The sequence below is a fragment of the Schistocerca americana genome, chromosome 10, assembly GCF_021461395.2.
Source record: "Schistocerca americana isolate TAMUIC-IGC-003095 chromosome 10, iqSchAmer2.1, whole genome shotgun sequence".
Classification (NCBI taxonomy): domain Eukaryota; kingdom Metazoa; phylum Arthropoda; class Insecta; order Orthoptera; family Acrididae; genus Schistocerca; species Schistocerca americana.
Window position 1 is genome coordinate 54,565,189 of NC_060128.1, and position 17,705 is coordinate 54,582,893.

The window sequence follows — 17,705 nt, forward strand, 5'->3', positions numbered from 1 at the left end:
ATCATCTTCTTCTTCTTCGTCTAATATTTCGACACTATACGTTTTGGAAATCTTCAGATTGAGCTAAAGTACTCGTTCCACGATTTAAACCACGGAGATGTCGATTGGCGACAGAGAGCGAGCCTAAATTGAATCTGTGGCTACATGGTCGATCTGTGCTTTAATATCCACATATCATTATTAGCTGAGCTGTAGTGACATCTTTGGAAGTTTGTGAAAGCAAGTACTGGATTCAATGATTTCTGCAGGTTGAGACTGCTACCTCTGTTAATTAAATTCTGCACCAAATGAATTTCCATTGCTTCTTTTACTACTAAGTTCCAAAAATACAGAGTCAGTTGTAGAATTTCGACATTTTTGTAACACACAAAGTAACCAATCTCAATGCAGTGCTCTGCCTCAGCCAGTTTTTTGCTCCTACAATGCTCCCTGCATCATACAAGGACCGTATGAGCCTGTCCATTGTCTAAAAGGCCACACTCGCAAGGGACCACCTCACAAATACCATCCTTGAGGAGACATTGCGTCTCCTTTGACAGAACCTAAAAGTGTTGATGTTTTTGTTGGAGAGTGGAAAACTGCTTTAAATTTGTGCTAGGTGATGAAATGACCTACTTTTGATGATAATAAGTTTCCCACATATGGCAGTAAAGCCGTGAAGCTTATCTGTGACTTCTTTGTCATTCCTTATGCCCACCTTACATATCTGTTGTCGATAATACCCATTTGCTTCAAAAACTGCTTTTAAGTGTAGAAGCTCACCATGCAAACTGCTCTGGGCACCAGTGCTGTTTTCTGTGAACGAAAGTTCTGAGGACACTTGTGGTTTGTGAAAGTCTGTATGAACTGGCTTCCAGTAAACTTCATGTCCCAAGGTGTCATTTTGTGATGAACCGAACTGTCGAGATGCACATTGGATAACTGAATTTATATTTCTTGAAATACATCTTGATGTATACCATGGGCTGCACGTAAAATATTCAGTTGCCAAATTGGCATTCGGGCACGTAACTCACCATCGGCGGCATGTGATACAGACGACAAACAAATAAATGTCTATAATGACACAACATTTTGTGTACATTGCAGTAGAAATATGTTTTCTTACATGTTGTTTACACCTATATCAGATGGCATGTGTCAAGTATGAAATCTTTATTATGTTAAAATTAATATGGAACTAGAAAATATAAAACCCTGTGGATATTTAAAATCTTATTGTAATCATGTCTCTGTGATTACAATAGGCTCCATTCTCCGTGTGTAGTACACAGGTTGTCTTGCGTACATGTTACAGCTGTCGGACATCCACATTTCTTGGTCGTATTGTATCCTAACGTCACGGGATGAAAATGTTAAACTGGTGGTCAAGTCTATATTACAGGCCTCTTGTTACCTCCAAGATCATATTTAGAAATACCAGTGATATGTGTCTCCTGTACAGGGTGTCCCACAAGGAATAGTCAATATTCAGAGATATGACACGAATTAATTGAAGCAATGAAGCCTAATAAACATGGGATCTAAAATCTGTACCTTAAGAATATGAGCACTCGTTTGTCTTCGCTACTCTGAAACGTGTCTCTTCTACCGAAGCTCGTAAGGTGTGCAATTTAGAGTCCGTGTTTATTAGCCAGTTTTTTTCTCAGTTTTATCCATATACCTCCTTCCAAAATATGGAAAGCAAAGACCTTGCAGTAGAAGAGTGTTTTCTCACATATCAAAGATGAAGTGCCCATGTTTACTAGACTAATGATCATTCCTGTCGTATCCTCGAATATTGACTGTTCCTACTGGGACACCCTGTATATAATGAATACCACTCTTAGACAAATAGTATATAAGGGTATAATATAGAGAGATAAAAACGATGATGTTAACTGTCACGAACGACATACTGAGCAAGACAGGTGTAATGCAACAAAATCTGTGTTTATCATATAACGAGGTTGTCGACTTGGAACATTATCTGAGGGCGAAACAAGTTATCTTGCCAAATTCGGTCCATTTTACATACAGGAAAACAGAAGAAAGCTCTAATCTGAACCTATTTGATTAAAACATTGTTACAGTTCTGCATTGTACATCTTATTTCTTAACTCTCGTTCATTAAAGACATTGCCTAGGTGTTTTGTCATGTGAGCATTTGTGTGTTTCTTCTAGGATATTCAGTAATCTTCCTGCCTTGTGAAGAATGGTGACACCTTTAGCATCATTATCAGAATTCTTGTACTCTCTTAAATGAGCACTAAATGCTGAGAAATTGGACTCACTGACATTAAGATATTCTCGAAGCCACGTATTTAAGCCTTTCGAGGTTTGCCACACGTAAAACTTAATCGTCACTATATTTTATCTTATATACTCCGTACATGTTACATGCCTGATTGTCTAAGTATTATATAATGCATGACCCTACAGTGTTGTATGTTGTGAAGCCAATTTGCAGACTAATTTTCCAAAACAAATGACTTATGTTATGAGACATGTGATCCCACTAATGATAAAACTATACACCTATCTTTTCTTTTGTTCACTCCTTTCTAATGTGACCTGATCTGTTTTCCTAGTTTGTCCCTCCAGCTTCTTGGTGTGTAACATCATAATTAATTATTCATTGTATGTAATTCATTACTAATATTTGATTAATTGTCAATTAGTGACCATAAGTATGCTTCTTCATGGGACTGTGGAGGGCAGTTATGAATTATGCAATAAGATGTAATGTGTCATGTTGGTATACACTCAACTGGTGGGAACCTCAGTCTCTTTTGACCTTCAGATTAAAAAAAAGAAATGAATAGTCCCATCATCCTCGGGGCCTGTGCGGAAGGTGATACTTTATACACCATATTATACCATTAGTAACATCTGTTAGCTTCATCAAGAGTGCCATCAAACGGGACAAGTGTGTCATCTATAAGACATATTTAGTCAGGTCTTCATAAAGTTCAAAAAATTTATTTTCGGCAGTACCTAAAAATATGTTTGCGAGAGTTATCCGTAGCTAGGTCTTCTTTTTGTTCGTATACATGACTGCTAAAAGTAAAGAAGCTCTGTGATAGGACTAATGAAATGGAGATCACCTAGTTCATCAATTTATATCTGGCTCATATTATTAAGGGATTTAATGCAACAGTTGTTTCTCAGATCCTAGATTCCAAAGGCTCCTGTCTTTCCAATCCTCTTGTTTGCAAATTCTTCTCTGACACAGATCTTCTGAATCCCTATTCCCATATTATTTTTGGGCATCGCCTTTGCCTATTAGTTGGAAACTATTTCATCATCTTAGGCCATCTCTTCTCACCCAAATGGTGTGTATCCACACTGTTCTGATAATTTTCCTTAGATGGTGTCTGTTACAGTGGTGCCAGGTTTATTCTCGTACGTATGTCTTCATTTTTAATTATGTCCTGCAGTGTCAACCTACAGCAACTATCTAAAATTGCATCTTCATTAATAATAACTTCCTCTTACATTTTTCCGTTATTTCCCACGTTTCTGTTCCGTACATGGCTTTGTTTCTCTATCTTGGCCATTACAATTCTTAATTTCACTTTTACTAGACAAGACCCTGATAATATTTATACAAGTTTACCGACCTTACTAACCCAAAATCTAGAAGTCAGGTGTCGCCCCACACTCACAATAACGAAATACTTAGTTTTCTTTAAACTGATGTTTAAACCCAATTTCCAATATTGTCTGTGCAACTTTCTAACTGTGTAGTTCGTGTCATCCTTGTTCTCTGCAAAAAAAAAAAAAAAAATACCCAGACATCGGCAAAATACCAAGTGAAGAGCATGTCGCCATTTATACATACACCTATACTACTACAAGAAGTTTTCTGTAAATTTAAGACAGAATTCGAATATATTTTAAATAATGTAGGTACTGTCGTGCATTCTTGCCAAAATCCTTTCATCACTGGAATCTCACCAGATATATTAATATCTACTTTAATTGTACAATTTGTGTCACCAAATAAAGCCTTAACAGCTAGAACATATAAAGGAGTCACTCCATTCTCTTCACGTTACAATCCGCCGTTTACAGAGGGAATGCTATTGTAGCATTTCTTAAATAATTGAAAACCGTGTGGGGCTGTATAAATTCCTGGCCAGCCTTTCTTCTGTGACCTGTTTTAAGCAAAACATATTGTCTGTGAATAATCTTCTGGCACAGAATCCATTCTGTTGATGTCCATTCACAATCTGTGATTTGATTGTCACCTTTATAATTTTCGTATATAATCCAGAAACTGAATTTGTTACACTCAGTCCTGTATAGCATTGCAATTTTCCTGTCACCCTTCTTGTGTATCTCTGTACAGAAGATAGCAGTGATTTTTTTCCCATCCATTCTGAATGTCAGTCATTGTTAAATGACAAAGAAGAGTGTAGTGCTGCCTACTGCGAGGATTTGGCTGTGCCACACGACACGGTTCAGTCGTGTTCAAACAGTGTCCTCAGTTATTTTGTAATTCGTTTGTACAAAGGAATAACGGGAAGAATGTTTGTGGGCTAGTATGACAGCTTCTTGTTATTAAGTTTACTTGAATGAGACCACCAAATTTAAAATGCAATAATATTAGATTATACATACCAGGGAGCAAAGAGTCACTTTCTGACAATATGTTGTCCAGTAAACAATCCCCTCTATTCACCTGCTATGACAGCCAGAACATAAGGCATTTTTTTAAATAATTGTATTGACTTAACGCAAAAGGAAACACTAGGCATATTGTGATCAAGAAACATTGAAATCTTACTCGAAACATTGCCACCAGTCTTGACGATAAGGTGCCATCTGCGGTTACTGTTCGTAGTATCTAAGAAACAAACGTATGTGAAGCACACACACAACTGCAGAACTCATTTGCAAATCCTGACAATAGTTGCAGCATCCTCTCGGACGAATTTCTCGAGTCGTCGTGCTCCATTTGAGACGGGACAGAAGCGTACCTAGCTTCTAGTGTGGTTCACAAGAATACCCTGCAGACAGGTGCTCTTCGATTTTATTCGTACTTGTAGCCTAAGTCAATGCCCGGACATTGGTTTCCTGAAGCAAAAATATACAATTCTTTTAAAAAACTCAAAAAATCTTTTTAAGATTAGCTGATATGGGAGCACTACAAAGTAAATAAAATTTGTGGCTAATCGACACAATTGTCGGTAGGTGACTGCGTAACATAAGTCTCGTGAACACCGTGTCACCTATTCAAAACTCGCTAGTAGTGAGGGGAAACAAAAATCATAGAGTGAGAGTAGATCTGCAGGAAGCGGGCAGTGCGAAACCTTATAGAGATGAGCCCGGGGATAACTCTGCATTCGGCTGGCTGTCGACTGAGCTCTCTGCGATGACACTCGACACGGTGCACGAGGCGAGGTCCACAGTATCTGGGCTTCCTGCTGCTCACAGATAAACACCTCTGTCAGCAGATCATCCGTGCCGTGTGTCAGGGTTGCCCTCGCTGCACTACCCGGGCCAGCTCGTCTGTCTCCATCGCGATGTCTGTCGGTGGGGATACTAAACTGCCAATTGCAAATGTTAGGTGACAGATACTGAATCGTGTGTATTTAATGTCTACAAATAGAACAGTATTATTGATGTATAATTTTTTTCTCATTTAACAATAAGGCATTTCACATGTCTGTTGAATTTTAATTTATTTTCATGCAGTTAGTAACTGAAAATAGAAAGATTATTTTTTTACTAAAAATTATTATATATTTGTTAATTAGTATGTAACTTTTTAAAAAAAGTAAAAATAAATGTAGCTACTCGTGAGTTCTGAACCAAGGACTAGACATTTACAAGACTTTTATGCTAAGCACTTGTCTACCAACACAACAATTATGTTGACAACAGTGGAAAATCCTTGAGACTGTGTGTGTGTGTGTGTGTGTGTGTGTGTGTGTGTGTTACAAATGTTTTGTGCTTAACAGTGCTCTGAAATCATCTAATCTTCAAAAGCAATTTTTTAAAGTTTTTTTTTTCTTTTTTTATGATCGTGTCGTGCTACTTTAGGAAACTGATGTCCGGGAATTGACCTTCAAATCATACAAGTACCTAGCAAGTGGACGAGGTCGAGCAGCCCGTGAGGTCCCCAAGTATCAGGCTACAAATCAAAAGGTTTGGTATTCTACATGTCTGTGACCTCTTGCAGTGAGTTGTTAATACGAAAAATGCCAAGTAGCACTGTGGTTTGAAATCCACATTAAAGTGTAGGTCCGCATGTTACGCCATGTAAGTCCATTCAAAGGTCTGAGGGAGGCAACTTGTAATGAACTTAACTGTGTAGAGCTCTATTATGTTCTGCTTGCCAATGGCTTCCCCATTTTCCTGTTTTGTGTCTTAATATCTCTTTCGCAGATGTAAATACAACACTGTTTGGGACTGCAGTTTATGTTGTCAGGTAATAATATTATTTCCAAAAGAGCTAAGTGTTCACTACACAAAATCAGGCTGCTTCTACAGTTTCATAAAAAGTTTAAAAAACTAGTCATTGGGAGTTTTTGAAGCTTGCTACTTCAAGTCCATATTTGCTTAACAATAAGGTTCTTTTTTCACAGCCGTGAGAAAACTGAAGTCTCTTATTTTTTATTGCCCATACATGTTTAAATATTGATGTGCTGTCATCAATGGTTTCTCTTATAGCGACAGTGGCTGAGTGGTTCCCCCCCACCCCCTCTAACACCCTCCCTCCCTCCCTTTCACCACAACACACCTGCTACTTTAGTAAAAGAAACTGTCATTTGAAACTACAAATTATTGTAAATCAAAAAACGGAAAATCTAGGATGGAATGTAACAGTATTATGAAACGAATAGTTGCTACTCACCATATAGCAGAGATCGAAGGTGCAGATTGTAGTACAACAATTTCATAACTTTTCTAAGTTTTCAAAGTGGATAACTAGAAGCCATATTTTTTTCTCAGATTGGGTTCTCAAACAGTGTGATGCCAAGAGCTGCAGATGGTAAAGATGAGGAAGAATCATATCTGTCAAATAATCTTTCAAATTATTCCAAAAAGTGAAGTGTACCAAAATTAAGTTTACTGATATTCCATTTTTGAGAATATTGCCTGATCCAGTTGTGGTCACTTATTTCAAAGAAATATCACACTGGGTAGTTAGATGGAGCTTCGGTGCTAGGGGAGAATCGTGGCACAGTAATTAGCAGTGCCTAACACAAATTTCATGTGTTTGGCTGTATGACAGAAAACATGCAATAAAAACTTTGGGACTGCACAATAAGGGATTTCTAAGTATGCTATTGTATTACTTTGGAATTGAAAGACTTGATTGTTGTAACTGTGGGGATAAAAGACTAGATGCAATAAAAATCGTTTTTGAAGGTATGTTTATAGATATATATTTATCACATGGATAAATTCAAATACTTCTGCTAGTAGAGAGCATTTATTTCAGTTGATAAGTCATACAGGGTTATTTGCCCAGATGACAGTCGTGCACTATTGACATTTATGGCTCACACAGCATAATTAAAGAGTGTCATTTGATTATTGAAATACACAGTAATTTTATTTGTATAATGTATTTGCAATATAAGCAATTTCAGTATGCAAATCCTGTTTTGTGGATTATAGATATATTAGAAGCTATTCCAAAGGAATATATTTTTATTGTTGTAGCATATATGCTTTATTATCTGACTGGTAAACGTGTTGCTATTTAGCTAAATATAAAGAAAACAGTGACCTCAGTTTTAAGTATAATTAGTTTTTAGAGGAGCCTGTTTTCTGATACGAACTGTTTTTAATATCTTCACGAAAACTGGATCTCATCCTTTATACAAAGCTGTGATTTTTCAACGCCTGAGTATAACTCTTTAGTACAAATGTCAATGTAAATGACCAGCATTGATCTCAGCCGTGGAGCTGAAGAAATCTGCAGGTATTACAGTTCATATCTGCATACTCCAGTGATATAACAGTAGCAAATATCTTATATAATAAAGCTTTATTGTTTTATACATTTTTGTTGACAGTATGTAATCACTAAAATGAGAGTAATATTTGTGCAACTTCAGTACTTTGTAATGATTCAGTGCTATGTGCAATAATCACACAGCTATGAGGCTAATAGAATTAGTAATAGCTTGTACAAAGGACAGTACCTGCTTCGGACAATGACAAAGATCTGTTGCCTGTAAGTGAAATCTTAAAATTTTTTAATTAATTGCTAGTTAATATTGTAGTCCGTAAGCTGGTTAAATTGACCTCATTTAGCTCAGAATCGACACTCGCTCACTATGTGCAGTTGTATTTTTAACTCTATTCTTGTACTATGTAAGTACTGCGCACTTAGCTGTGCAGTGTGTTTATCTTTTTAGTGATATATCTACATAAGTAATCACCTTAGTTGAAGTATTCTGCACCGATAATATTTTCAGTACAACATTTTTTTTAACTAGGCTTGCTGCAGTATTACAGGCTTGTGAATTGTTGACACATTTCAGTAAGACTGCACTTTCAATTTTAGGGTTCTAGTTGCAGGAAAGCCCCACATTAAAATGGTTGCTCAAGTTTTTATAGTACTCCAGGTGACTCATGAAAGAGTCTCTTATTAATGTAGTGCATCCATTATACCTACAGGTAATGATCAACTGAAATTCTAAACAAATGTATTACAGTAATTTATTTACATAGTTTTATGTACATTGGGGAGCCCATATACCTCATATGTTATAATATATGGCTATAAAACAAAGAAATTGTTTGCCATTTGTCATTTTTGACAAATTTTTATTTTTTAATGTAATAAAGACTTATTGTTACTCTACCTTTTTGCTACAAATCCTCTTTATCATATAGACATAAGTAACAATAGATTACAACATATCTTGATTTGGAAACATTTTGTTTGAATTTGAATTAAGGCTAGTCTGTTCATCATTTAAATTGTAGAACATGCAAATAAACGTGACAGTTTTTTGCAGTATTTGCCCCAGAGCATGCTCCAGTTCTAAAACTGTTAAAAGGCTCACGAAGACAGGACCAACTGTCCCATAACAAATTCATAAATGGCCGTTTTTTAACTATCCTCGGAAGTACGCACTGTCATATTTTTAGATTACATACATTTTGATTCAAATGTTATAGTTCCACAAGGTAGTATACAAATTACTGGTGGTTCAGCCATAACTTCTTTTATACCTGCCTGTCTGGCATACTGTTCTTCCTCTATTGCGGGCGAGAGTCTGGTGTCGTATCGGAAATGTGCAGCAACTCAGGTGAAGGTGGAATCGGTAATCGTACAGCTGAAAAAAGGTGACATGGCATAACGATTGGTCATTGCCCACTAGTAAAGAAACACGTGATGCATAAGTAATAATTTACCTTACAGCTGAAACAAAGAAAAAAATTATGTTTGCAATGGTGGGAAAATATCTTGTCTGCACCTTCAGCACAATTAGGAATTATAATACAAAATGGATAGATTGCTAATCACCATATAGAGGTGGTGTTGATTTGCAAACAGACGCAGTGAGGAGACTGCCCTCATGGGCATGAATGACTGTAGACAGTAGCCATTTGTGTGTGTGTGTGTGTGTGTGTGTTTTGGCTTCTGAAGGAGAACATTTTTGTCCAAAAATTAAGAGTAGCAGTCTTTCCATTGTATCATTCTGCATCTCCATGCCTCCTCTATGCGGTGAGTAGCAATCTATCCTCTTCATATAAGTATTCATTTCATCTGTATGCTTGGTGATAACCTTCCTCTGGATTAAAATAGCTTTGTGATTGATGTTTTGCAGGTTATCAATAACGAGCTTTGCTCATAACATATTACAGTGTTACTGGCAGTATTTGTGACACTCCAGTTCCATTGGTACAGACCAAGCATCACCCTCTCACAGCTCTTTCTTGGTTGCATACACTGCTTGTCTGCTTTGCCACATTATATGTAGCTGGCAACACAGACGGTTATCCTGCTCCAACCACAGCTACAACTGCAAAGCAGCACAGCGTTCTCATATAAAATGTGCAGTATGTACCTGGAAATTACTATTTGTGTTATTAAAACACATTCATTACTCTGTGATGAATATATTGGATGGAAATGGAAGAGTTTGTGTAGCTCACTTACTGATTCCTTTTCTCGTGTACGCTCCATATTGTAAGAATTAACTACAAGACACTGTCTCTAAGAGCCATAATATATTACACCATAATTATAATGATAAACACATCCCGATAATAATGCAGCTGGTATTGTTCATCTGTAAATGTTACGGCAGCTTTACTGTGCATTTATTGAAGGGCAAACAGCACCCAAATTCACTGCGATAAGCCTGATCTCCGACTGAAAAGTACACGAGGTGCACTTTGTAATTCAAAACAGCCTGAATACCGGGTTATTCTCAATGAGTTCTAGGAGTAAATGATCCAAACTTTGAAATGCATTTGGAAGAAAGGGTAATGAAATTTTTAATGAATTTAGTACTAATCCATATTATGAGATAGAAAGTGACACATAGAACTTCAAACCCTCAAGTTAACGCTGCCGCGCCGACCTACTTGTAAAACAATACGCCATGTTCCCTACATTTAGGATAGGGCTCAAATGGAAAAAAACAATGACACAACAATGTGTTGCAGATTCCCAGTCTGTACCTTGAGGCTAATGCTTCGGATAGGAATCCAGATGTTGAACAAGAAGGGGTCTTCTTCTTCCTCAAGATACTGTAGGTGAGATTCTACTGTGGTTGAACAATGAAACTGTAAAATAAAAGTTCTCTCAAAGGGACCTATTTGTTGTAAATGACACAGACTTCAACTGAAAGCATTCTTTGGGCTTTTACCTGTATTTGCAGCAATCTGGTAATGAATTCATAGGTTATCTTTTCTCAGTGTGTAGAATTGGACATAATATTTTCCAATTTTTCACAGTACTGTTAGCAAAAGTTTGTGTTCATATTGACAACTCTTCAATTTGAGAATTAATCAGGGAAAAGAAAGAATGTATGTACGTATGTGACTGCTGCAGTACAAACATTTTTAACAGACTTATCAGGAACTGTCAGCAGTATCACTCTTCAGGCTGCACTATGTGTACTGGTGAAATGCTTTTGCCTTTCCATAGTTGATGTAGATGTCAGATGTATATACTGAGAGTACTGATGAATTATGAATTAAATATTACACGTATGACAGACACCAGGTCCCGATACTTACACTGATGAGCCAAAACATTGTATCTGCCTAATAGCTTGGTTGTTCATCTTTAGAACGATTTTGCGTATCAGTGATGTGACAGTTTGTTATTAGGCTTGTGGAGGTATGTAATATTGGACATCCATGTGCAGGTCACATATTTCGCGTAAATAACAGGCCGCTGATTTGCGCATGCGGTGATGTCCCCCCGATAGTGACCCAGATTTGCTTCCACAGAATTTACATCAGGCAAATTTGCTCAATGTGAGTTCTCTATAATGCTCCTAAAACCACAGTAGCACGACTCTGCCTCCAAGACACGGACCACTGTACTGATCAAAGATGATCACCACTGGGGAAGACATCAAGCACGAAGTGATGCAGGTCTCTCGCAGCTATCGACATGTCTTCGATTGCTGCGACAGGTCCCGTGCGAGTATAGGAGAATGCCTCTCACAGCATAATACTGCTGCCACCAGCCTGCATCCCTGGTGTGCTGCACATTTTGAGCTGCTATTCACCTCAATGATGGCATTTGTGGAGACTACCATTGACCTAGTGAAGCAAAATTTAGATTCATCCAAAGAGCCAACATGTTTCCGTTAATCGACGGCTGAACGTGACGGTCCCTTGCTCACTGCAATTGTAACTGACCGTGTCGTCGGATCCACATGTGAACATGTAGATGTGGCCTGCTGTGGAGCTCCGTGTTCAACAATGTGCTCCGAAACACTCTTGTGTGTACCAGCATTGTGCTCTTTTGCCTGAGATGCCATATATCACCATCTATCTTACTTTACAGAGCAGACATGCCTCACAATCCCACATTCTGTAAAGAGTCGTGGACATATAACCATTTTGTGTTGAGTGATAGTTTCACTGTTCTTGTACCTCTTTCTGTAGATGCTTACAACAGTAGCACATAAACATTTGACCAGCTTTGCCATTTTTGAGATACTCGTTCACAGGCTCTGCATAATAATAATCTGCCCTTTGTCAAAGTCACTTATCTCAATGGATATTCCCATTTGCAGCCCCTTACATACTTCTGTTACCATGTTACATGCCCGAAACACCACCAGGCGACATCCAACATCGTGGTGAGCTGTGGTCGTAATGTTTTGGCGTATCAGTGTATATAACACCAATATTGAAGCCTGTAATACCTTTTTAAATTAACATAATAATGTGAATTTATCCTTGAAATTATCCAGTCGTTTCATTTACTTAACTGTTTAAGAAAGATTGACATGGCATTGGATTTAATTACTGAAAGCATTTATTTCTAGATTTTCGAATGACAGAAAAGTTCCCTTTTTTTGGAACATCTCTTGTGTGGGTGTTTTTTCCTTTTTTGCTAATGTTTTACTCTAACATGTGTTTGAAAATACATGTAACTAATGGATTTCAATAAACACCTAAAAATTAAAGACGGTATTGTATATTTCAAAATAAACTTCTGGAGTCTCTCAGACATCATGATAACAGTTATGTTATAAAATTGTATGACAATATTTTAAGGTTAATGGTGCTTTAACTGTTTCACTGTGGTCTTAACTATGAGCCACTAAACTGCAAAGTGGAATGCTTCTTGTGCAAAATTCTGCATTTTTTTATCACGTACCTGAAATATTGACATCTATTTTAACTCATAAGAATCAATCACACTTGCACCGTCTGATAAATGACATAAGCATTATTTCAAACAATCACGGGCTATGAAAATAAACATTCAAACAAGAAACAAATACACACCTCTGGCAAAGCAGCAAAAAATTGGCAATGAGAGCATCACAACAATAATCAAAGATAAAAAAAATAATGAGGCATTATTCATCTGAAAAAAAAAATAGCTCTCTGTAAATATCAATGCTCATTGTAAAACAAAATGCTCACTCTTTGTATGTTGTTATACAAACAAAATCCAGTATTTTTTGGACAGTCTCTGCACTCGCGCTTTTCCTGTTGGGTGCACTTTTTACATCTCTTCCTCACAATTTGCTTTTTCCCTTCGGTTGGTTTCCACTTTTGCACAATATGTTTTATTATGAGCTCTCTTTCTCACATCTAAGTGTCATTTTACTCCCACAAGCATTTGTTCCAAAGATCATGTGAACTGAAAAACAGCAAGCCAATTAAGTGGAGGAATAGTTTTTTTAGACTAGGAGATGGTCTTGTGTCTGATCCTGTCTATCAGTCCCATACATACAAATGTATCTAACATCTCATCTATAATTCCATTTCCGGATCATCATATCTCGCAAACAGCAAGCAATTGTGCTTCCTTTACTGAGTTTTGCATGTCCTACTTATTCAGGAGTGTTGCTCCTATTTAACCTGAATGTCTCGGAGAAATGTGTGTAATTAAATACCTTGAACCTGAAAACAAAGCTAAATTGTCCATGTAAATATGCAAGCATGCAGCTTCTCCCCCAACTAACACAAAAGAAGCTTTTCAGCAAACGATTTTCCATCCATATCATCAAGGCCCCATGTGCACACAGTGCACTTATTCACAGGGTTGTTTGGCATGTACATTGATTGGCCAGAATGTTATGACTAGACACCGTATTATATGAATCATAAAAACTGTAAAATATGCGTGAAAGTGTCGAAATATGCAAGATCAAATATTAAAAAACAACATGGTAGTTACTGCTTGCATTATATGTCAAAGTCGAATCTGTGCATATCAATTACGAGAGAGTGCCGGCCCCGCGAAAAATCGACACATTTAGAACGCTGATATCATTTTCTGAATAGTATTTGAATTTGGGTGCTATTTTGGCACTTATTGTTCCTGGTAAAAGCTCACCCATCCCATTAATAAAACTATCAGTTTGGCACAAGGGTTCAAAGCCTCTGTTATTGTTTAAAATGTTTTCAAACTTTTCTTTAAGTTTTCTTGAGAATACCTCCAACAATCAGGAGTTCACTAGAACAATTTTATTCATTAACTGAATAGATTCATTCAATGCCAAATCTAGAGTTTCAATGTTTTTAATACTTGCAGGTATATGGGGGAAAAATGAGTGCTAATCAAAGCATCGTCTTTTTTGATACCAGAATCATTAAAAGCTTCCTTGCAATAGCAAACCGCCAAAGCCTCTGCACTATCGAAGTCGTTTATTACCACTCTAATAGCCTTGAAATGTTCACTGTAAAACAACACAGCTTTGACACAACGAGTTACCACTGGTTCGGGAGGTAAAGGCAAATTTAGTTGTTTTTCTTTGTAGGTCTTGATGAAAGCAGGAGCCTATAGAAACACTTTCTTTGTGGATGAAATCAGTTTATTTACATTCACAAATGTGGAACGTACTTCTTCAGCAAGGCAATGTACTTCAAGAGCGAGGCACATCACACGAATCAAATTGGGATCAAAGACTCGGAGGGCTTTTCCTGCTTTGATCATATAGGGAGCATCTTCTGAAATAAACGCAAGCACTCTTTCAAGTGCAGAAGATACTGGAAACGCTAAATGGGAAGGAGGAGGCTCTTCTTTTAAAGCACCGACAATTAAATTTGCAATGTAACGGATAAGTGCCTGTAGTTTAATCAGCTGAAATCCAAGTAATGCTGTCCTCGAGTTCATTGCATATTTCTTCCAGAACATTTACGTAAATTGTCGGTACGTATTCATTCATCTGCCATATTTTGATTTAAGCAATATTTGTGCAGGAAGCCTTTGATGATAGGGTTTGTAAGTTTGTGATGAGTAATATTTTCTTGCAATGAGTGCTTCACATAGATCCACGTTAAGCCGACTCTTTTGGTTACCTCTGGACAGATCCCTGCTACTGCAACTTGCTGTTGTCGGAAGTTGTTGTCATGGTCCTTTCTTCTGCATTCCTGCGATATAAGGGCTTGTCTTGACATGCTGGTCTATTTGAAACACTCTCGCTCTCGCTCTCGCTCTCGCTCTCGCTCTCGCTCTCGCTCTCGCTCTCGCTCTCGCTCTCGCTCTCGCTCTCGCTCTCGCTCTCGCTCTTTCTTTTTTCTTGCACAAAACATTTTTCATGCAAACTCGACAATATAAAACAATTCCATCACATGTAAATCTTCCAGGCTGGTCTGCTATCCACAAAATAACATTTCTTTTTTCAGGTGGCATGGTACGTTACATATTACACAGCACAAACAGGTTCAACCGTGTACAAGTAAATAGAAAGCTAAACTGAAACAATGAATATGACTAAAAGCTTGCATAGTTTAATTTATTTGTTGCTGACGCATACGTTGTGACAGCGGAGGGCATTAACCACGAGCGCAGGAGCATTGACTCTGTCTGCCTGTTCCTGTTCCTCTTCTGTAATGATTTCGCTAGGCAGTGGACTCTCGGTTTGTGATTGCACGCAGTTCTACGTGCGGTTAATCTGTGAGACGTGAAAGCTAGATTGAGCTAGAGACTGCACGTCTAAATTTTTAAAATATTGTAAACATAGAGCGAAAATACGCATTGTAACTAGTTTTTAGTTAAAATATGCAAATGCATACATAACATGCAAATGCATATAATCCGGTCTCCAGATATGACCGTCAACCTACTATCAATATAAACCATCCAGGCAATAGTAGTCACCTGGTGAGGAATGACTGCTAGGCAGACACACGCACGATGCATTATAGTATCAGTGAGCGTGCTGTCCGAGTGTAGAACGGGGAAGGTGCACAGACAGAGGGCAGATTGTGACGGCCCAGGGGCTCGGCAGAGCATTTCGAAAACTGCACGACTTGTCGGGTGTTCGAGGAATGCTGTGGTGAGTTTCTTCAACGCGTGGTGAAAGCGATGTGAAACCACGTGTCCACTCATTACATTTGTCAGACATCGTAGGCCGGGCACACTCGTAAAACACGACAGGCGGAACAAACATCAGACTTTAATACTCGGTGGAGTACAAGTATGTCTGAAGACACAGTGCACCGAACACTCCTTGGGGTGAGCCTCGCAGCAGACAACCCGCGCGCGTGTGGCAATGTCAACACCGGGACACCGTCAACTGAGACTGAAACGGACACTCAACCGTCGACACTGGACATTTGCGCAGTGGCAGTGTCGTGTGGTCTGACGAATCGTGATACTTTCCTCGTCGTGCCAATGGGAGGGTGTGAATCTGTCGTCTTCCAGAGGAACGGCTCCCCGACACCTGTACTGCACAACAGAGACGAGCTGCTGGCAGCTCCATTATGTTTCTCTGGAGATTATATGCACGGGTCCAGTGGAGCTCGTGCAAGGTGTCGTGACCGCCGAGGAGTACCGTACACTGGTTGCAGACCACATACACCCCTTCACGTTTCCCAATGGCAGTAGCATTGTTCACGAGGACAGAAGTGGTTTGAGGAACACGTGCCGGTGCCCCAGCTTGCCAGATCTGAACCGCATCGAACACATCTGTGATACCATTGGTCGTGGCATCAGAGCTCGTTGCTACTTCCCAGAATTTACGGGAATTAAGTGACTTGTGTGTGCAGATGTGATGTCGACTCCTTCCGGCGATCTACCCAGGCCTCACTGTTGCCCTACCACAATACGTTGCTGCTGTTATCTGTGCCAAAGGTGGACATAGCGGCAGTTAGGTAGGTGGACATATTGTTACGGCTGAGCACTGTACATTTCGATGCCATATTTCTGTCTCTTATTCTATATATATTGTCTTAAGTAGATTGTCATTGATTCATCTAAGGATGGGTCTCTGCCCAGATAATAAACTTGAGACATTCTACTGTTAAAAATAATTTTGCAAACGCTGTATTTTATAAATTTATCTCCTGGTTTTCGGTCTACTGGCTGTGGATTTTAAGCAAAACGTAACAAGCGTAGGATGATCACGTATCTGTCACTGTGTGCTCATTGCTATTCCTCTCATTTGAAACAAAGGATTTTTCTTCCAATAATATTGTTATCAAGCAGTTTTCACATTAGCCATATGTAATAAAATAGCTAAGAAGACAAGTATCTCATTGATACTAAGACATTTCCAGCTACAAATCCTAGCCCTATCCTTCATATTATCACTTAGAAATTTACTCCCAGCATTGTCATTTGTTTCATCAACTACATACTGGAGAATTTCTCCTGTAAATAGTAGCCTAAAGAAATTCATAGCTGTAACGTTGTGGAATGAATTAGTAAACATTCCCATTTTGTAAATGCGTGATTTTGCATTTCATGTAGTTCATCGTGCCATATCTCACCTGATCGAAATGTGTCTGAAAGCTCTGCTTCCACACTATCATCTCTAAAGCACATTTCTCCACGCTCACGATTCCAGCCTCCCCCTCCTAGTTGTTCACTGTCTTTTAATACGTTCAGTACCTGATCGGAATGGCGATGAATTTTTCATTCTTTCTACACTTTTTAGTGTTAGAAGGTCCCAGCGTGTGTCGATTAGCTGCCATTTTGAACAGTCTACTTCACAGACAACTAAGCACGTGCAAAAAAATACTTGGAGGCACAACACTGTTCCCCGCGACTTTCTCGCTTGCACTAAAACGTGTTCACAGCTGTAAAATTTAAGTGAATA

The 17,705-nt window shown here is 38.4% G+C and overlaps 2 protein-coding genes across 6 annotated transcripts in view; one reads left to right on the top strand and one right to left on the bottom strand.

Annotated features, from left to right (window-relative positions):
* Positions 1-17,705, top strand: part of LOC124552232 (ubiquitin thioesterase OTU1) — a 77,569-nt gene that overhangs the window by 37,858 nt on the left and 22,006 nt on the right. For 3 of the 4 annotated variants that reach the window (XR_006967910.1, XR_006967911.1, XM_047126508.1), the window contains one exon: positions 6,031-8,804. The exons of the other annotated variant lie outside the window; for it this stretch is intronic. The gene's annotated coding sequence lies outside the window, so the exon portion shown is untranslated. Of the gene's footprint in view, positions 1-6,030; positions 8,805-17,705 lie in introns of those variants that run through there. 4 annotated transcript variants of the gene reach the window in all.
* The window catches only part of LOC124552231 (pre-mRNA-splicing factor 18), a 98,847-nt gene continuing 89,792 nt past the window's right edge, over positions 8,651-17,705 (bottom strand). The window contains exon 5 of one of the 2 annotated variants that reach the window (XM_047126507.1): positions 8,651-9,287. In XM_047126507.1, coding sequence (XP_046982463.1) covers positions 9,162-9,287 — 126 coding nt within the window. In that variant the 3' untranslated portion in view covers positions 8,651-9,161. The remainder of the gene's footprint in view (positions 9,288-17,705) is intronic. The other variant, XM_047126504.1, reaches the window with a different exon arrangement.